The 21,359-nt window shown below is 34.6% G+C and overlaps 3 protein-coding genes and 1 pseudogene across 5 annotated transcripts; 2 read left to right on the forward strand and 2 right to left on the reverse strand.

Moving 5' to 3' along the window:
• Positions 1–2,148: 2,148 nt before the first annotated feature.
• LOC120185211 (probable ran guanine nucleotide release factor) lies at positions 2,149–8,860 on the reverse strand. The gene is made up of 4 exons (XM_039189503.1): positions 8,765–8,860; positions 2,605–2,652; positions 2,448–2,524; positions 2,149–2,344 (listed from the first exon to the last, which is right to left on the reverse strand). Exons 1-4 carry the CDS (start codon positions 8,858–8,860, stop codon positions 2,197–2,199), a joined length of 369 nt encoding a protein of 122 aa, XP_039045434.1. The 3' UTR covers positions 2,149–2,196.
• A 3,281-nt stretch (positions 8,861–12,141) lies between these two features.
• LOC120185207 (cullin-3A-like) lies at positions 12,142–15,667 on the forward strand. Its single transcript, XM_039189498.1, has 2 exons — positions 12,142–12,423; positions 13,507–15,667. The coding sequence occupies exons 1-2, from the start codon at positions 12,263–12,265 to the stop codon at positions 15,542–15,544; spliced, it is 2,199 nt and encodes a 732-aa protein (XP_039045429.1). The 5' UTR covers positions 12,142–12,262; the 3' UTR covers positions 15,545–15,667.
• A 1,175-nt stretch (positions 15,668–16,842) lies between these two features.
• Positions 16,843–19,172, forward strand: LOC120185210 (origin of replication complex subunit 6-like). 3 transcript variants are annotated; one of them, XM_039189499.1, is made up of 10 exons: positions 16,843–17,031; positions 17,134–17,180; positions 17,267–17,374; positions 17,465–17,545; positions 17,789–17,900; positions 17,982–18,044; positions 18,138–18,225; positions 18,340–18,410; positions 18,812–18,905; positions 18,998–19,172. In XM_039189499.1, exons 1-10 carry the CDS (start codon positions 16,912–16,914, stop codon positions 19,075–19,077), a joined length of 864 nt encoding a protein of 287 aa, XP_039045430.1. In that variant the 5' UTR covers positions 16,843–16,911; the 3' UTR covers positions 19,078–19,172. The 3 variants fall into 3 exon arrangements, with proteins under 3 accessions (XP_039045430.1, XP_039045433.1, XP_039045431.1); XM_039189502.1 differs by having other exon boundaries at positions 17,828–17,900; XM_039189500.1 differs by having other exon boundaries at positions 18,340–18,399; positions 18,810–18,905; positions 18,998–19,171.
• A 455-nt stretch (positions 19,173–19,627) lies between these two features.
• LOC120185209 lies at positions 19,628–21,170 on the reverse strand (annotated as a pseudogene).
• Between the last annotated feature and the right edge of the window lie 189 nt (positions 21,171–21,359).

Consider the following 21,359-nt stretch of genomic DNA (forward strand, 5'->3'; position numbering starts at 1 on the left):
ACAAATAGGAAAGAAAAAGTCGAAATTAGAGTGATAATAATTTTTTTTCCATATTTAAATCAAAATCGAAACAATAAAAAGAGAGTAAAAAACACAAATGACCCCTCGACTATAGGGTATTGCTTTATTAAGTTCATCGCCTATTAAAAGTTACAAAATAGTTACTCGACTATTCATTATGTTTAAACTCGTCATTTTCCGTTAAAAATGGACGATATTACGAGTCGAACGTTAATTTGTTGACTATGATATGATAAAATTTGATTCTAAAATCTCAAACAACTATCATATCTCAGTCATCATGTTAACATCTGACTTAAACAATCATCAAATTTTTAACGAAAAATGACGAGTCTGAAACATAATGAATAGTTGGGTGACCACTTTGTAACTTTTAATAGTTGAGGGAGTCAACAAAACAACCATCTATAATAAAAAGATAATTTTATAACTTTTAATAAAAAAAATTAATAAAATAATATCTTTTAGTATGATACAATTTATATTTTTTACCCTTAAAAAATCCGATATGTCTGCATGTGTAGATCTCAAACCGATACCATCCGTATAAATTATTTAGAAAACTGTGTTTTTTTTCTACTGTGTGTTACTATATCAATAGGGGGACCCACATTCCAGCTCACGTAGTGAAATGTCATTCTCCAGTCCCTCTGACAAAGTTAGTGGGTGGGCTGACAACGCCACATCACTCTCGACACTCGGGGATCTTCTTAAACTTAATGGATGACGTCATCCACATCAAAGACACACCACGTGGCACCTTCTTCCCTCCAAAATCTTAGGGCTGATGTCAACTAACAAATACTATAGAACATTATAAAAATAAACAATAAGTTGGGTCACATCGTGCATGACTATTCGGCCACTGTTGCTTTTGGGATTTCCGTTATGGTACGGGTGAATGTAATTGCGGGCTACCTAGTTTAGCTTTAGGCCGCACATTCTTGTTAAGCAAAATCTTAAAAAGCCAAATCTCTAATTTTTTAATTTTTTTATTAAATTAAAGTGATTATAAATTAATATATTTTTTTAAATATATCTAATTATTTAATAATGGACACTCAATTATTATATTGCAGTTGTTGATACTTGAACAATAATCTTTTAAGAATAATAACAATTTTTTTAAACAACATTAATGAATCATGATTATATTTAGAGCCCTAAGATAATAATCTATAGTGTATATAGTGATATATCATATCATACAATTATATATGTATACATATTAATAACACATGAATGGACCCACTTAACCTCCAAATTTCAAACTAGGCGACTGTCACGTGACTGACTCAAAAGTTTCGAAACTCACCTATATTCATCAAGGTACTATTAATTATTATCTTTTCCTTGGGGAGCTTTATTCATGTACATTCCAAATAAAAATGTCTTCAAGACGGAGGTTATGCATTCAAAATTGAAATAAAGGCCATCCATTATTACTACGGAGGTTATGCTTTTTATTTGTTAATGTGATACTCTCCTTTTAATTTTTAATACGTTATTCGCTTACATCTGCGGTCGTGTTGATGCTCTCATAAAAACCTTAACGTAGATATATGCGAATAACATATTAAAAATTAAAAGGAGAGTGTCACATAAACAAATAAAAAGCATATCATCAGAACATAGAAAATCATAATGTAAAGACATATATTCTTATTTAAAATTAAAAAAATAAAATAAAAGTAAAGATGGATGGTTATATTATAGCCCTCACTCTATATTTTAAGATATCTGCTATAGTACTTTCATATATATTTAATTCTCTCTCTGTTTTATCAAGTAAAAATAAAAATTATTCATGTCGGGACAGGTTTCTACCCTAAGATTTGAGGCAAAATCGAACAGGGACGGGACAGGTGGAAGCCTTTCATTTGCAAATCAAAATCGGGCCAACCACAAAACCGACTCGCTGTACCCATCCCTAAACGAAATACTTCATTTGAGCTCTTTCAAAATCACTATTGAATGGAAAACCAGCGCACAAAGATCAACACAAATCAATACATGACAAACATGAATAAAGGTTCTAAAAAGATATCACAAAAAGGTACATGGACTAAAACATCGATACCAAAGAATAGCCAAGGCATATAAATATCAAATATTGTTTCAGGAGAAAAAGAAAAGGGACCTATTTACTTGCCGTTGAGTGGCCTTTAGCACATCTCAAACCGTAGGGCCGAAAAGGCCCCAGTCACTTACTTTGAAGTTTGTAACGACTAGCTTAAAGACTTGGACCGTCGGCATGAATCCAGATTGTGCAGCAGGAGTAGGTAATCCTGCACCAACTGCACTAGTGCTTTCGCTCAAAGGACTGCAACCATAATAAGAAATAACAACGGTGTTATACAAAATGATACCCCTTTATTTTCTTATTGAGAAAGAAAGAACGGGTGCAGTGAATCTTTGACACTTACTTTATCAAGATAGGTTCATATGCAGTGATAAGAACATCTGTTCCTACTTCCTTGAGACGTATGTTTGCAAGATAGACCTGCATGGATATTCATTAAGAAATAAGTTATCAATTTAAAAGAACTGAACAAAAACTGAAAACACAAGAAAAGTTGTTACCTTGACAATATTCTGCGCTTCTCTTCCTTGCCGTCCCTTAGAAACAGCCTATGCATAAATAAGAAAATTAACCAAAAAGAAGAGGGGTAGGCTACAATGAAGCATTTGTATGGAACAATTTTCAATATGCTGTTAGACCATTTATGTAAAAAACCATGCTCAGTCCAACTAATAAATGGATTAACAGCACGACTATACACCTTCAGACATTTATTTTTCTACATATAAGCACATCCAAATGTTAATCATTGCTTCCTTAGAGAGAAGGAAGAAACTGAGAGACACGGGAACTAGTATCATATCTAACTTGCGGTTTCCTAACAACACGTCAAGCACAAAGCTAAGCCTAAGCTTCCAAGTTCCATGACCACATCCCAGAAAATTGCGAGAGGAAAATTTAAGAAAGAATTAACCAAGAAACATATTACAGCCTGATAACAATAAAGCAAAACTTTTTGTTATGCATATAAGAGAAATCAAGTCTGATATAGGGGCAGACCAGTCAGACTGAAAAGCTCATGATATAGAAGATAATATTGCAGAAGACGGCTATCGGATAGAGTAAAATCGCAACTAATAATTTGAGAAAATAAAAATGAAGATAAAAAAGACACAAAATTTACGTGAAAAACCCCTAAATAATATAGGGTAAAAACCACGGGCAACGGTAGAAGAATTTTACTATGAGAAAAATAGGAATTACAACCTCTCTCGATCTACCAAGGAGAAAACAATGATAATTCTCTTTTGATAAAAAGGAGAAAACAACTCTCAAGAAACTCTCTAAATTCTCTCCAGTATTGGAAGAAAGCTAGAATGCTTTGGGATGGTTTTGAAGCCAAATGAGATAGGGTATTTATAGCTAAATCTTAAGGACTTAATCTTGTAAATACACTAAAGTTTAATGACTAAAGTTTGTAATTTCACCATATAAAAAATCAACAAAATTGGCTTTTAATAATTTTTTTTTTCAAAGCCACCGGCTGCTTAGCAGCCCATGTAGTTTGATTTTTCAACAATCTCCCACTTGAAGATTTGATTGGAACAATCATATCTTCACACCATTCTTTCTACCTTGTACCATCATGTTGCTTACGTCTCTGACAGGCCACAAGAGGATCGACACCAGGTAAATTTATTAGCGTTGATTGCCTTTTTCATGAAATCCTCTATGTTGTCTTTGGTATGAATTTTCTGCATATCTACTGTTCATTCTTCTACCTTTTCACGAATGAAATGGTACTGAACTCGTATGTTCTTTGTCCTTGAATGAAATGTTGGATTCCTTGCTAGATGCAAGGCGCTTTGACTGTCATAAAACAGAGAGACATACTCTTGATTGTGCCCAAGCTCCTCCAATAGCATATTCAACCAAATTGCTTCTTTACTGGCTTGTGTAGCTGCTACATATTCTGCTTTTGTTGTGGATGTAGCCACAATTGACTGTAATTTTGAAACCCAGCTTACAGCTCCACCAGCAACTTTGAACACATATCATGTAGTAGATTTGCTTTAATCCAAATCCCCTGCATAGTCAGAATCTACATACCCATTAATTAGTAAGTTTGATCTTCCGTAATATAATGCAACATTTGAGGTCCCTTTGATGTATCTCCTGATCCTCTTTACTGTATTTCAATGCTCTTTGCCTGGATTCGCCATGTACCGACTAACCACTCTCACTGCTTGTGCAATGTCTGGTCTTGTGCATATCATAACGAACATCAAACTTCTCACTGCTGATGCATACGGTACTCGAGACATCTCCATCCTCTCTTCTTCACTTCTAGGACTCATACTGGAGGATAATTTGAAGTTAATAGGAAGAGGGGTAGAAATTGTCTTACAATCTTGCATGCTGAATCGTGACAAGATCTTCTTCAAGTAATTCTTTTGTGAAAGCTAAATCTTCCTATTACTTATGTCTCGGTGAATTTGCATCCCTAGAATCTTGCTTGATGATCCCAAGTCCTTCATTTCAAATTCCCTAGCCAGTTGTGCCTTCAATTCTTCAATATGATCTTTGTTGGGTCCTGCAACCAGCATGTTATCCACATACAACAACAATATAACAAAATCGTTATCACCAGACCTCTTGAAATAAGCACAAGGGTCTGCATTAAGTCTGTTGTATCCAAGGCACATAATGAAGGAATCAAATCTCTTATACCAACACCTCGGCGCCTGCTTTAGACCATACAGAGATTTGTTCAACCTGCAAACCAAGTTCTTATTTTCTTTTTCTTCAAAACCTTCAGGCTGGAGCATGTAAATATCTTCTTCAAGATTTCCATGAAGAAAAGCTGTTTTAACAACTGGGTGCTCTAGATGTAAGTTCAATGTTGCACACATTGCCAAAACTACTCGAACTGTTGTTAGTCAAACCACAGGAGAAAATATTTTTATTGAAATCAATACCTTCTTTTTGAGCATATCATTTGACCACCAATCTTGCACGATACCTCTCAACTTGATCGTCACCATTTCGCTTGATTTTGAAGACCCATTTGTTACCAATTGGCTTCATTCCTTGTGGTAGTGGCACAAGGTCCCATGTATTATTTTTATGAAGGGCTTCAATTTCTTATTGAATCGCCATCATCCACAGTGAAGCATCTGAGTTGTTTATTGCCTCCTGGTATGTTGATGGCTCACCGTCATCTATTAAAAGGCAGTATGCAATATTACATTCTATAACATAATCTGAGTGCCAATTGGGACGTCTTCTCACACGATCTGATTGACGAGTTGTTGGAGCTTCAGAACTCTCTGGTTCTTGTTCATCATGTGCTGGTTCTACTTCAGAAGAATCTCCTTGTTCAAACTCTTTTTCTACATGTATCTGAGTAATATCTGACTTTTCAGCGCTATCATCGTCTTATTTTCTTTGTATTTTATCTTCTACAAAGATAACATCTCTACTGATGATCACTTTGCGGCCAGTGGGATCCCACAAGCGATACCCCTTTACTCCATCAGCATACCCTAAGAATTTGCATTTCCTGGATTTTGGATCAAACTTTGAAATTTCTTGGGAGTTGTACATCACGTACACTATACTTCCAAATACATGGAGGTTTGAATAATCAGCTGGTTTTCCAGTCCACATCTCCCATTGGTGTCTTCAGCTCTATTGCAGTTGATGGAGCTCGATTCACCAAATAACAGGCGGTATTAACTACTTCTGCCCAGAATGATTTTTCTAGGCCTGCATCCCTCAACATTGCTCTTGTTCTTTCTAACATGGTTCTGTTCATCCGCTCTGCCACTCCATTTTGTTGAGGAGTGTTTGCCACTGTGAAATGTCTTTTGATGCCTTATTTTCTACAAAAGTCATCAAATTCTTCACTTGTGTATTCCCCTCCATTATCTGTTCTGAAACACTTGATCTTATTTCCATAATCAAGTTCCACCCGCGCTTTGAAGTTTTTGAAAGTTGAAAACACGTCTGACTTCTTCTTAATAGGGTGCACCCAACATCTCCTGGAGTAGTCATCAATAAATGAGACAAAGAACTTTGCTCCGCCTAAGGATGTAACTGGTGCTTGTCATACGTCAGAGTGAACCAATTCTAGAACACTTTTGCCTATAGAATTTGATGTGTTGAATTTCAACCGGTGCTGCTTACTTGTTATGCAATGCTCACACAAAGTAAGTGATACATTCGTTAAGCCTGGAAGTAGCTTTTGCTCCACAAGGACTTTCATTCCGTGTTCTGACATGTGTCCAAGTTTATGATGCCATAGCATTGCAGAATCTGAACTACATGAGGCAACAGAGGCTTCTGCTTCTAACAAAGTCTCCCCCCTTCAGCATGTATAAGTTTGCTGCTATCTTTTTGCCTTTCAGCACCATAAGCGCTCTACGGAACACCTTCATGATTCCTTTCCGTGTTTCAATCTTGCTTGCATTATTATCCAACAATCCGTAGGATAATAAATTTTTCTTCAGGTCTTTCACGTGCCGCACATCTCGAACAACTTTTAATTGTTCCGTCATACATCTTCAATTTGATGGTTCCCACGCCAACGATCTCCAAGGCATGATCATTGCAACTATAGACAGATCCTCCTGAGACAGGTTCATAATGATGGAACCATTCTCTTCTTGAGGTCATGTGATATGTTGCTCCCGAATCAATGAGCCATATATCTACATATCTCTTTCTACCTTCCACGGTGGTTGACGCTTCACAACATAGAGCATCTCCATCATCTGAAGTGTTTGCGGTATTGCCTTGTGGATTGGAGTTTTTATTCAGACTCCAACAATCATTCTTCAAGTGACCCTTCTTTCCACATTTGTAGCACTTTAAATTCTTCTTGCTTCTCGACTTTGATCTACCATGTTTGTGACTGCTGCTTTGGCCACATTCTGTTGATCTCCCTCTCATCGTTGTCATCGTTGTCAACGCTTCTGCTTGTTGCAGATTTACTTGTCTGTCTTCCTTGTTCTTGCGCCGATTTTCTTCTTGTAGAACAGCAGCTGCAACGTCATCGAAGACTAGACTGGTGACATTACTGTTTGTCAAGTTAATGATGAGTTGATCATACGAATCCGGTAGACTTTGAAGTAGAAGTTCAGCACGTTCTTGTTCTCCTATTTTACAGCTTAAGGATGTAAGCTGAGAAAATAAAGTGTTTAGTGTATTTAAGTGCTCCGTCACTGAATTAGATTCTGGCATACGGAGAGTGTACAATTTTCTCTTAAGGAAAATTTTATTGTGCAGCGATGTGGCCTCGTACAGTTTGGTGAGATGATCTCGTATCTCCTTAGTTGTCTTCTTCTCCTCGATGCTTGACAATACTTCAATTGCTAATGCTAGATGAAAGTTTGCCATAGCATTCCCGTCCATTTCGATCCATTTGTTGTCATCTGTGAAATTCACCGGCCTTTCACTGATAGCTGCTAGACAACCGTCTTTCCTCAGGATGGCCTTCATCTTCAATTTCCACAATGAGAAATTTCTCCCATTGAACTTTTCAATATCAAATTTCGTTGCCATAGTTTCTATTTCGGATAGCTCTCACTATTTCACTATCTTGAATAGTTCTCTAGAACCATCAAAGAATGGGTAATACTTTCTTACTTTCTTATGTTGGAGGATCCACCTTTTAGTGGCAACCACAAAGACAATAAGCAGATATTACACACTCATATCTGGCTCTGATACCAATTGTTGCGGAAGACGGCTATCGGATAGAATAAAATCGCAACTAATAATTTGAGAAAATAAAAACGAAGATAAAAGAGACACAAAATTTACGTGAAAAACCCCTAAATAATATAGGGTAAAAACCACGGGCAACGGTAGAATAATTTCACTATGAGAAAAATAGGAATTACAACCTCTCTCGATCTACCAATGAGAAAACAATGATAATTCTCTCTTGATAAAAATGAGAAAAAACTCTCAAGAAACTCTCTAAATTCTCTCTAGTATTGGAAGAAAGCTAGAATGCTTTGGGATGGTTTTGAAGCCAAATGAGATAGGGTATTTATAGCTAAATCTTAAGGACTTAATCTTGTAAATACACTAAAGTTTAATGACTAAAGTTTGTAATTTGACCATATAAAAAATCAACAAAATTGGCTTTTAATAAATTTTTCTTTCAAAGCCACCGGCTGCTTAGCAGCCCATGTGGTTTGATTTTTCAACAGATAAGGACAAGGGCAACTGAGCACTCCGTCCAAAATGTCAGATTCCCCACTTCAAATTTACTCAATCCAAGAAATATTTAACCACCAGTTCTTCGACCTATATTATCTTATCTTACGATCTCAGTTCAGATAGCATTTCATTTCATTTACATAATAGACAATAATCAGCACATGCTAAAAAGAAAACATAATGTTACCAAGTATCAGATATGCTTTTACTTAAAATTGCCTAACTTGAAGAAATCAGCCTAGATTTTAGCTTCTACCCCAGGACAAGCATTCACGTACTTAAAATTGTCTTTCACCAGAAAATACATAAATTGGCATTTTGAATAAGTCATACTAGATGAAATAACAGCACACACAATATAGAATCTGACATCATCTTGCAGAATTTGAAGGTTATTGTACTTGGGATGTAAAATGAGATAATAGAATGCTAAGTGTAAGAAACATCAAGACCAGAACTCTAGGCAAATGCCTTCTAAATGACTCACACTATTTGGCTAACTGCAGTCGTAACAATTGCTGGGATGTTTTTGTAACACAATCCAGGAGCCTCAAGCACTGTTGACTGCTCAAGTAACTGAAACATATAGTAAAGAGGAAATGTTAGGTCTACAGATGTATCAAGTCTCAAACAGTTGCCAAGCAAGAAAATCAAGTAATGTGCGAAAACAATTTTCTGGATGCCTTTAACATCAACTGGTCCTAAATAAATATGAAAACGTACCACGCCAATGCATATAGAACAGTTTCATAGTTATTAAAGAACGAATAAATCTAGTTGTTCCTATTTTAGTAACATCAACAATGGTATAGCCATATAGGCAAAACCAATCATTTTCTTGTGTTGAGTACACTCCATAATCTAAAGAATATAGGAAACTAAAACAAATTGAAAAAGAAACGGTAATTAAAAGTATAATACAGGAAAAACAGACGAGAAAATTCCCAATAATAAGAAGTTTGAGTTGGGATAAGAGACGAAGAGGAAGAGGGATCGGCTATTTTTGCTGTGGAGAATTTTTGTAGGAGGCGCGGGATTTTTGTATGGTGCTTTTATGAAGGAGTGTTCGAGGAGAGCGTTTGAATTACGCCATCTCTGCTTGGGATTTGAGCCAATAATAAGGGTAAAAGAGAGAGTTTAATTCAAACAACGAGCCGGAAGTACAAAAGACGTGGTACTTTGAAATAAACTCGTTAAGCATGCAAGCTCATGATAGGATATTCAAATAACATAAACAAAAGAATTTGATTTGATTAATCATCTGCAATGTTTAATTGTTTTCAGGCAGGTTACACTTCAAATATTTTAATTTTAGTTTTACCATCACCGAATTTAACTTTCTTTCCTATTTTATTCATTATACTTTTAATTTTTTCAATTTACTCATTAAAATTTGTCATTGCTTATGTTTTGGTTACTCTGCCGTTAAATAATTAACGACGTAACGACATGGTAGAAGACAAAAAAACAACGTCGTTTTTTATAACACCTAATTTTCATCCGATCTATTTTTTTCAAGGTACAAACATTTTTATTGAAGCTGATTTTGAAGTCTAGGACATCAATCGATTTGCAACAAATTTTCAAGCAATATTAACGTTTTCAGGGCATGATGTCTTCTTGAGATAGAACCAGCTTTCAGTTAGATTTCTAACACATTTTGAAACGCCTCAATTGGATATCATGAACTCAAGATATGCTTATTTGAACGAAGACAACATGTAAAAAAATTAAATACGAATTTAATACAATAATTTTAATTTATTACGATTTTTTAATTATTTTAGTGATTATTTGTAATCAAATTTATTTTTATAAATTGTATTATTTATTTAAGGAAACTTAGAATCTTTTTATTATGTTAATATTTGTTTAGTTAGTGTATTTAGCACAAATGACAAAATTTTAGAACTATTTTGCTTTTAGGTTTTTTTAGGTGTAGACACTCTTATTTTATAATTTTTTTAAAAGGAGAAAAGGGCCGTCCATTGTATTCGAATAACAAGAGCAACAAAAGTGAGTTTTTTTAAGTTAAATTATTTATTATTATTATTTATTTATGTTTTTATTGTTTCAGTCGACATCTATTTTTTTAATTTATCTGACGAGAGAAAACCGATAAACAAAGAAAAGATCCTTGAATATATTTTCTTAAATCTAACATTTTTAGGTTTCTTAGTGAAAACGGACAATTTTTTTTTACTTTTGTGTTTATTTTAAAATTTTTGTAGTATTACTTTTTATCTTTATAATTGAGACCTGTCGTTTTTTCAATCTCACTTTTTATCTTTATAATTGAGACCCTTAATTTCTTAAATATCACCTTTTACCTTTATAATTGAAGCCTCTAATTTTATCAATATCACATTTTACTTTTATCAATAAGCCCCCTAATTTAAGCAAATTTTTAAGATTTATTAATAAAAATTAAATTAATTATTTAAAATAATAGAATATATTTTTATTCTAGTGCATAATGTTTAATTTCGTTAAAGATCCCAAAATATATGAAATAACTTAGTATATGTATATTGTTAATAAATTTTAATATATTTTTTATAGGTAAAATATTTATTCAAAAATTATAATTATATAAATAAAGATGATTATTTTAATATGACGCGTCGTGAGGACTTCATCGATTTCATCATCATCTCTTCTCGAACAGTATCCAAAACCCAACTGAAGAGAGCGAAGTATTCTTTATCTTTCCCTCAATCTTTCTCGATATATATATTTTTCACCTTTGCATCGTAAACAAATACTAAGGGTCCATTTGTTTTACATAAAACAAATTTCAGAAAATGAATTCCGTAAAATGAATTACATTTCATGGAAAACATTTTGCAGAAATCATTTTACGATGTTTGTAAGATGTGTAAATCATTTTCCACTGGTTGGTAATTTTTTAAAAATTATTTATTATAAACATCAAATACAATGAATAGTATTATGTATTTAAAAAGTAATAATATTATTTTTGAAATATTATATATATAATTTTACAAAATAAAAATATTAAAAATAATATATTTTATTAAAATAAATTTATTATAAATTGTATTTATTTATTTATTAAAATGATAATAATATATTATTAATTATATTAATTATTTATTAACGTAATAATATTATTAAAATATTAAATTTAAATTATTAAAATAAGAATATTATATTATATTATATTTTAAAGAGTATTTATTAAATATTTAACCATTCAATAATATTATTTTTATGAAATTAATAAATAATTTATTATATATTAATAAAATAAAGTATAATATTATATATTATAATAATATAATTATAACAATAAAGTATAATATTATATTATTAAAAGTATCAATAAATATAATTTAATAATTAATATTTTTATTAAAATGATATTAAAATAATAGATTAATATTATATATATAAAATAATAATATTTTGAGTGTTTATGTTTTGAAGTAAAAAATTATTAAAATGATATACGAAAAATCAAATAGTTAGTTGTTTTTCAAAAAATACAAAAAAAATTCAATTAACGAAAAAAATGAATTACATTTACCATCTGTTTTTCGCCAACCAATCACCAAAAAATAAAGAATATATTTTTCAAAAAACTAATTACATAGAAACATACCCTAAATAATTTCCAATTGTAACTATAATTATCTGTTTTCGTTGTTAGGAAAGCATATTAGTTTCATTTGTTTTAGAGCATACTGTTCAAATATGTATCTTTACACAGATTATATTTATGTCAATTATCATTGAAAATAATCTCTTCATTTTCAAACACTAATATGCTAACCTCAGGATACCGTCCGGACGCGAAATTTATCACTCAATAGCTTCTTCTTCTTTTTTCTTTCTTTCCGACGTTTTGTAGATCCTTTTTTTATTGGCCATCTGTTTTTATTGGGGGTTAAATCGGTTTATTTCGGACTGGTTTTCGTTCGGATCAGGTTTGGATTTGAAGTGAAAAAGGAAGGTTGGAAGGAAATGAGTAATCAAAAGAAAAGGAATTTCCAGATAGAAGCGTTCAAGCACCGGGTCGTGGTGGATCCGAAATATGCTGAAAAGACCTGGAAAATTCTCGAACACGCAATCCATGAGATTTACAATCATAATGCTAGCGGCCTCAGTTTTGAAGAGCTTTACAGGTTTCTGTTTCTTTTTGTTTAATTTATGTGATTTAATGTTTCTATTTCGTCAGTTATGATTTGGTGCAGAAGTATAGATGCAATTTTGCTTTTAAGTCGAAAAACATTTCATAGACTTTTTGAAACTGTGAAGAGTTTCTCTTCTGATAGATTATGTTGTATATTGATTTAGGTTACGAAGCTGTTGAAATACATTTTAGAGCTGCCCAAGAAGGTAATCGGCGTCTAGGGATTTAATTAAACTGTTCTAGGTGTTGTTTTAGTTGCTGCCATTTTGGGAACAATTGGATTGCCCATTCTTGGCTGATATTGTCTCTGAAACTCCACCCCGAAAAAAATGATAAGAAAAGAACATGGAGTTTTGAGTAGTGAAAGCAGGATTTTTTTTCAATAGGGATTTAATTAGGTGGGAGAAGCTGAAGAAAAATTCTTTTATGGCTTTTGGTGAAAGCATGAACTGTTTTTTTTAATTATAAATTCACTATTGATATGGAATTTTGAGTAGTAACTGGCTTTCATTGTGGATTTATGCTTCTTCTTTGTTCCCTTGTCTTTGCTAGCAAGCAACTATTGATATGGAGTTTTGAGTAGCAACGCACTCTTCTTTTTTTGTTTTTGTTTTTGTAATCCCCCCCTTTGTTTGCAAGCAAATGACTATTGATATGGAGTTTCAATTGGCGAGTAGCAACTAACTTTCTTTTGTATTATACTTCAAGTGGAAAGTAGCAAATGATTAATACTCTTTGTTTGTTTCCCTTGCATTTGATAGCAAATAAATGATATTTGAACGTTTTGATCGTTTGTTGTTTGCTTTAGAACAATTACATTCAACTTTTAACATGCGTCATGCTAAAATGTTTCGCCAAGCTGTAATTCAACTCTAGTTGAGGGTCAGTTCGGATATTTGCACCTTAATTGCCCGTAGTTATTCACAGAGGAATTTTGCATCTGTGCTAAACTAATGTTATGTGCTAAACAGAAGAGTGAGATCTCTCTTTGGAACCTATTTAAGTGACTTTCACATAAGCTGATTGAATTTTGGATCTTTTCTTTATGATGTTGGCTTTTTTAATATGAATTCAGGAATGCGTACAACATGGTTTTGCACAAATTTGGTGAGAAGCTTTACTCTGGACTTGTTACAACTATGACTGCACACCTCAAAGAAATATCGAAATCTATAGAGGCTGCTCAAGGTGATTTGTTTCTTGAAGAGCTGAACCGGAAATGGAATGACCACAACAAGGCACTGCAAATGATTCGAGACATATTGATGTACATGGACCGGACTTATATTCCAAATTCTCGTAAAACCCCTGTTCATGAGCTGGGACTCAACTTGTGGAGGGATAATATCATACATTCCGGCAAAATACAGTCAAGGCTTCTGAGCATGCTTCTTTCACTAGTGCACAGAGAACGAACTGGTGAAGTTATAGACCGGGGTTTGATGAGGAATATAATCAAGATGCTTATGGATTTGGGTTCATCTGTTTACCAGGAGGATTTTGAGAAGCCATTTCTTGAGGTTTCTGCAGAGTTTTATAAGGTTGAATCTCATAAATTTATTGAGTACTGTGATTGTGGGGATTATCTAAAAAAGTCAGAGATACGTCTAAATGAAGAAATTGAGAGAGTTGCCCACTATTTGGATGTCAAGAGTGAAGCCAAGATAACTAATGTGGTGGAGAAGGAGATGATTGCTAACCACATGACAAGACTGGTCCACATGGAGAACTCTGGCTTGGTAAATATGCTTCTTGATGACAAGTACGAAGATTTGGGTAGAATGTACAATTTATTTAAACGAGTTCCTAACGGTCTCTCAATGATACGAGATGTGATGACTTCTCACCTCAGAGAAACTGGTAAACAACTGGTTACTGATGCAGAAAGTTCGAAAGATCCTGTGGAATTTGTCCAGTGGCTCTTGGATGAAAGGGACAAATATGATAAAATCATTTGTCAAGCATTTAGCAATGTCAAGACATTCCAGAATGCCCTGAACTCCTCTTTTGAGTATTTCATTAATTTGAATTCTCGTTCTCCTGAGTTCATTTCCTTGTTTGTGGATGACAAGCTGCGCAAAGGATTGAAAGGAGTCGGTGAGGAGGACGTGGAGATCATTCTTGACAAAGTTATGATGCTGTTCCGCTACCTGCAGGAGAAGGATGTGTTTGAAAAGTACTACAGACAGCACTTAGCTAAGCGGCTTTTGTCAGGAAAAACTGTATCTGATGATGCAGAGAGAAGTCTGATAGTCAAGCTTAAGACAGAATGTGGATATCAGTTTACTTCAAAATTAGAAGGCATGTTTACAGACATGAAAACCTCCCAGGACACAATGCAAGGGTTTTATGCCAGCCATCCTGAGCCAGCAGAAGGCCCTACCCTAGTTGTTCAGGTTCTAACGACAGGGTATTGGCCCACTCAGCCTACTCTTACTTGCAACCTGCCCAGTGAAATGGCGGCACTGTGTGAGAAGTTTCGGTCATATTATCTCGGAACCCATACTGGTCGGAGGTTGTCTTGGCAAACTAACATGGGGACAGCAGATATAAAAGCCACTTTTGGGAAGGGTCAAAAGCATGAGTTGAATGTTTCAACGTACCAAATGTGTGCATTGATGCTTTTCAACAATGCTGATAGGCTTAGCTACAAGGAGATCGAACAAGCCACTGAGATCCCTGCTTCAGACTTGAAAAGGTGCTTGCAATCGATGGCTTGCGTGAAGGGAAAGAATGTTCTTAGGAAAGAACCTATGAGTAAAGATATTAGTACGGATGATGCATTTTTCGTCAATGATAAGTTCACAAGCAAATTCTACAAAGTGAAGATAGGAACTGTGGTTGCACAAAAGGAATCAGAACCCGAAAAGCTCGAGACGCGACAAAGAGTGGAGGAGGACAGGAAGCCACAGATCGAAGCTGCAATTGTTAGGATTATGAAATCAAGGAGGGCGCTGGATCATAACAATGTCATCGCTGAGGTTACAAAGCAGTTGCAGTCACGGTTTCTAGCGAATCCAACGGAGATCAAGAAACGAATTGAGTCTCTTATCGAGCGGGAATTCTTGGAAAGGGACGGCAACGATAGGAAATTGTTTCGGTATTTAGCCTAAAGATAAGGCTTCAATAGATATGAAATTGTACCCCAGTTGGCAAAGTTGAAATTTGTTTTACATACTGAGCAAGTTCCATTTGTTTGAACTTTGAATGGATATACATCTGTTATTTTTTTTGCTTTTTCCAATTTTATTGCACTGTTGTTTAACCCCTAAGGACAGCCCCATATCCTTAGTAGTGGTGAGCGTTCAATCGAGTCGAGTAAAAAAGTTGAGTTATTCGAGTTGACGAATTCTATTTTATAACTCGGATTTGATTTGATATTTTTTTTCTTCAAGTCGAATCGGTTTTATAAAATTCGTGCCGAGTCAAATTTTCGAGTTTCTATTTAAATTTAATTATAAATATTTATAATATTATAAAATTATTTAATTCTAATATAAATGGTATTTTATAATCATATACAACATATATACATTTTTTTTGTATTTTTTCATATGTGATTTACATATACCATATAAAGTCGAGAGACTCAACTCAAACTTCGACTTAAACTTGAAAATAAATATACAAATTACTAAAAATTTTGAGTTATTCGAGTTGTATTTTATAACTCGATTTGAATTTGATTTTTTTGAGTCTAGTCGATTTATAAAATTACAATTCGAACTCAATTCAAGTTGAGTTGAAAAAAAATCGATTTTTCGAGTCGAGTCGAGTTTTACTCACCCTAATCATTATTACAACCAGCCAACCTTCTATGAGTAAACAAATACTAGAGAAAGAAAACCTTCACTCTTGCCTCCCTTTCTACATAATTAAAGAATCCTAGAGAGAGCTTTAAAATCCAAAAAGTGAAAAGAAAAAAAGAAGAGAAAAAACGCAATTAAAATAAAGTATATTAGGTCATTGAATTATGTTCGAATGATTATCATGGTTACAAATTTCTTGAAAGTTGCAAAATGATTAATAAATTTATTGAATTACTATGAAATAATTATTAAATTATTTTAATATAAATCTTAAAATTTTATTGAATTGTTAAATATATTTATTAAATTTACCAAAATTTTATATTTACTATAACATCCCAATGTTTTCTTTGTAATAGTTTGATAAATAAAATGATATTTTTATAAATTTTGAAAGTTAAACAGTTAAAACAGTCATTTAAGTATAGTCCAGAGACCTTTAATTTACTTTACCCATTAAAATTATATATTGGCGCTGACTGCCCGGCGCGCTCAAATTTTGAAAAAAAAGGCCGCCTGAATTTAACTTCTCCCGCCAACTTTCTACGCCACTTATATTTCTTCCTGCATTCTGTCATTTTTCATAAAAATTTACCAAAGACTTAGTTCTTTGTTTTCTCATAGAATCATAAAAGAATCAAAGAAAATCCAGCAACGGTTTCGGGGCCATTATGGATCTGTCAGATATAGCGAGAAAGCTTGATCTCTCACAACACAAGATGCTAGTCCGAAAAGCGGCGGAACTCCGCCGCCTCTGCGATGTCCAGTTTGATTCCTCCATTATCGGTGTCGTAAGAGCTTCATCCTCTAATCATTTATTACTTTAATCTCACTGAAGTTCAAATCTGAAGTGGTAATCCTTTATTGTCCCCCCCCCTTTTGGTTCTTCGTAGGGAGAGGTTTGTAAAGCTGTAATTTGCTTAGAAATTGCTGCTACGAGGTAAGATGCATTAATTTTTTTTAAATGTATTCTAATTTTCCGGATTAGGGTTTTTTCTCAATGTGTTGTTGTTCTGAAATTTTTAGGTTTGGGGAGGTTCTCTTTGATCGGCAGAAAGCTGTCAAGTTAAGTGGAATGTCAGAAAAAGCTTACAATAGATCTTTCAATTCCTTGCAGAACGGTCTAAATATCAAGTTGGTTTCTCCTACTTTTCCCTTGCATTGTAAAATTGATTATTATTGTACTCAGATTTTGACTAATTTGGGGGAAATTTGGTGACTCAGAACAACACTGGATATTAGAGAATTGGGGATTCAATTTGGATGTGTTAGGCTTATTCCTTTTGTGAAGAAGGGTTTATCTCTGTAAGATCCTTTTCCATTTCATAGATTCTTTGATCTTTAGTTTATAATATTACGTTTCCTGATTACTCATGTGCTTGAAATAATGACTGAATGAGTAAATCACAAAATTAGATGTTCTATGATGTACTCATAATTGCTAGGTTTACAAATTCATGACATTTTTCGTTTGATCATCAGATGAATTCTTATGTTCTTTTACCACTCTTTGACTTGTTTGAGTGACTTAATTAATGTTTATGTCAGCTATAAGGACCGGTTTATGGCATCACTGCCTTCTTCAAGGCAGGCAAGTGCAGACTTCACCAGACCAGTGTTCACTGCTGTGGCATTTTACTTATGTGCAAAAAAACATAAGGTAATGCACATTTAATCATTCTATAAAATGCTTTTATTCCTCTATTCTACTTGTTTTTGACATAAACTCCTTACTTTCCAGCTGAAGATTGACAAGGATAGGTTGATTGAGGTTTGCGGAACCTCTGAATCCGAGTTTTCTTGTGTAAGTAACATGGTTTTTCCCTACATATTACCTATCTATTGTTAATTTGTAAATTTTAGTGCCCTGAGCATTTATTTGGAACTTTCAATACAGGTTTCTACCTCCATGAAAGATCTGTGCCATGATGTTTTTGGAATCTCAAATGAGAAAAAAGATCCCAAGGGAGTGAAAGGAAACAGAGGTAATCGTTCATTTTGACTTGCCTTGTGTATTTGACGTTACCAGTTACAAAACAATTTTAATACCATATGTTGATTTTCAACACAGGGAATAACCTGCTTTGATCTGTCCGCAGAACTGCTAGATGTGTTGCCTGAGAAAAGAAAATTCGATGATGGTGGTTATTTATCTGATGACGAACCAGAGGTAATACTGTGGCATCTATAAAATTAGTTTATTGAGTGTTGGATGAAAGTTGGATTCATTGTTTTCATACATAGATATGCAGCCTAGTGATTTGATTGTGTAAAGATTACCTGACTGTTTAATTGGTTGTGTTGAACAAGTGGTGTGTTATTGTTTCATAATCAATTATGGGGGTTCTGTTGATGCATTCAGGAGATTAAACTCTCCAATATCTAAGCGTTGCGTGGATTGTTCATCTGTGGTCTAGCAAGTCTGATGTTTAACTAAAAAAAACTAGTAGAGATTTGTGATATTGTTCACGAAAACAATAATCAATTATGGGGGTGCTGTTTTTCTATGCATATTCACTTATTTTCTTGTACATCAAGTACTGTAGAACTAACATGAGCAGCCTCTTGCAGATTTCAAGTTACAAGAGGAAAAAGAAAGCGGAGAAAGTTGCTTATGAAGAGTGGAAATCAACTGTTCTATCATCTAACAAGAAGAGCACAAAAGGTAATGAGAAAAAAAGTCCCCATACAAACTCAAAGAAACCCAGCATAACTGATCCTTTTATGCATGCATGTCTTTGTGTGTGTTATCTTCAGCACCTTGCAAGCGGACCACTCAAACCAGTCTAAACTTTCTCAAGGAGGTCTTTGAGACTAAGGAGTTAAAGGCGGTATAGGAGGCATATACGTTGGTCTTGTCTGAGCTCATCCGGTTGATGTTCATAATAGAAATGAAATCTAGAAATGGGTTTAAGTGCCACACCTTACAAATTAGCCGATGCCAATTTTGTATGACATTGAGATATTAATGTTAGACAACGTTTTTAATTCAAGTTTTATGGAAGAAGAAAATAATGTTGGCCTAGCTTATCCTTCATTTAGGAATCATATTTAGTTTGATTTTAAATATAATATAATTATTGAATATTGAAATTTTAAAATAAGTAATTATAATAATTGATATGGGCAGCACAATTTTAAAATCTACTTTGCTTGATTTTGGGTGCTCTAAAATCTCCATTATATATATGGATACATGTATATTACTATATATATTCCAAAAGTGTTCATTCGGCCACTGTCGGTCCATAATGTGAAGCAAAAACGAGGGACCATTGTGTCGTTTTCGTCTTTTTCATTAAATAACCAACCAACATTCCTATTTAAAAAAAATCATACGATATTTTAATCTAATCCACAAACACGTCTATTTCCGAATGGTCCAAGTGAAAACTACAACTTTTATCCCTATATTGTGCAAATAGACATGTAACCAGACATCATTTACATTCCCACAAATCCCAGAAGTCTAACGGAATTGTGTGACCACAAAATAGGTTGCTTTCATCATAATGGTGTTCCATAGTCGTATTCTTTGATCTGTTGCATTTATGTTATGGATCTACCATTGCCCTTCCAATTTATTTCTCCTTGTTATGCACATGGCTGTTATTTCTCCGCTGGTCCCCAGGGGCACAGTGGTGGAGAACGTGAAGGAGGAAGGGGAAGGGGAAGGGGAAGGGGAAGGGAGCGAGTGGTGAGTATCGGCGTAGGTTCAAAAGCAGCAACGAGTTTAGTGTCGGGTGGAAGTGTGGTGAGGGGGATGTACGAGTCCGAGACACGCCTCATTATTGGGTCTAAACTTGGCATTGTGATTGGTTTTATGGGCATCACCAGCTGTGTTTACCGCTTTGGAGGTGTTACACCCCAATAGAACGCTAGAACGCGGCCTCTGGACGTTGATTTTGGTGGGAAACGTTTTAACGGGACTGGATAAACTTGTAGTGGACGGCCTTGGTTCATCGTAGTCAGCCGCACTTGCAGTGACCACACTCCACTCTATACTGCCCTCGCTCGGCGCGTAACAATGATCGGGTTTCCCCGTTACGCTTTCGATCTCGAACAAATCCGAACTCTCATCACTCCCTGTATCGATTTCTTCTACTCTGGGAATTGCACGATCCCATGATAGCATTTTACGACTCCTCTCCGCATTCAAAGACTTGTTTCGTCTCCCAGTCCCGAGCACCGGAGAGCCGAATACCTCCAACGATTTCCTTCCGATTTCATCCACATCTCCTTGTTTAATAGGCCCAACACCCACCGTTGAATCCACGGTGGGGAATGTGAAAAGGTCTTCCTTTGTAGCGGCTGTTGTTTTATTTTGCTTGCCCTGAACTAGAACCTCTCCGTTGGGTCTTTTGAAACTTATTTCACCCACTTCCATATCGATGGAGTTTCTATCGAAACAGTAGCATTTACAGATGGCAAGAGAAGTAAAGAAACTCTTTGCATTTACGGGCTTACTGGGTTTCGGCCGAGGTTTTTGGATATCGAGTAATGGGTTTTGGCTGTTCCAGCTTGATTCTGAACGTATACTTGGAGCTGGAGCTGGAGCTGTTGGCTGTGCAGATGGCTTCATCGGCTCATGATTGACCACTTGATGTTTCGTGCATTCCAACTTGTTTGAATCTTTTTTGGTTGGTATTGGACCATCTATTGCTCCATTGAAGTATTTTTCAGCTCCGAATACTCCGATTTCTCCATCTTCGCCATTGTTTTTCAACAAGGCTGATGTAAATGTAACCATAGCCATGAAGTTGTCGAAATTCAGCTGACAGAAGGCAAAACCTGGGAGTAGGGGAAGTAATGATGAACCATACAAAACAAAGTACAAGTTCCCTCTTAAGACAACCCAAAACACTAAAACCACAAGATTTTTGTGAAACCCAGAGGCTGAATCTGAGGAATAAATTAACTAAAAGGAAGAGGAGAGTTTCTAGGGTTCTTCCAGGCTGTTGGCTTAACAACATTATGTAGGCTTAGAATATATGCAGAGATATGTTTAATTACGTAGGACCACATGCTTGCTAGTGGCTTCACCAAAACTTATTATCATCATTTTACCACATATTTGGAGCTCTGCTGTGTTGAGAACTTTGCCTTTTCTTCTTTTGCA

Source organism: Hibiscus syriacus, unplaced genomic scaffold (assembly GCF_006381635.1).
Source record: "Hibiscus syriacus cultivar Baekdansim isolate YM2019G1 unplaced genomic scaffold, ASM638163v2 tig00113004_pilon, whole genome shotgun sequence".
Classification (NCBI taxonomy): Eukaryota; Viridiplantae; Streptophyta; class Magnoliopsida; order Malvales; family Malvaceae; genus Hibiscus; species Hibiscus syriacus.

Excerpts from the sequence above, each read along its gene's own strand:
- LOC120185211 (XM_039189503.1), bottom strand. The coding sequence starts at position 8,860 with ATGTTTCAGTTACTTGAGCAGTCAACAGTGCTTGAGGCTCCTGGATTG. Across the intron at positions 2,653-8,764 it reads CGACTGCAGTTAGCCAAATA|GCTGTTTCTAAGGGACGGCA; the intron begins GTGTGAGTCATT and ends ATTTATGCATAG. Across the intron at positions 2,525-2,604 it reads AAGCGCAGAATATTGTCAAG|GTCTATCTTGCAAACATACG; the intron begins GTAACAACTTTT and ends ATATCCATGCAG.
- LOC120185207 (XM_039189498.1), top strand. The coding sequence starts at position 12,263 with ATGAGTAATCAAAAGAAAAGGAATTTCCAGATAGAAGCGTTCAAGCAC. Across the intron at positions 12,424-13,506 it reads AGTTTTGAAGAGCTTTACAG|GAATGCGTACAACATGGTTT; the intron begins GTTTCTGTTTCT and ends ATATGAATTCAG.
- LOC120185210 (XM_039189499.1), top strand. The coding sequence starts at position 16,912 with ATGGATCTGTCAGATATAGCGAGAAAGCTTGATCTCTCACAACACAAG. Across the intron at positions 17,901-17,981 it reads TATGTGCAAAAAAACATAAG|CTGAAGATTGACAAGGATAG; the intron begins GTAATGCACATT and ends CTTACTTTCCAG. Across the intron at positions 18,906-18,997 it reads TAACAAGAAGAGCACAAAAG|CACCTTGCAAGCGGACCACT; the intron begins GTAATGAGAAAA and ends TGTTATCTTCAG.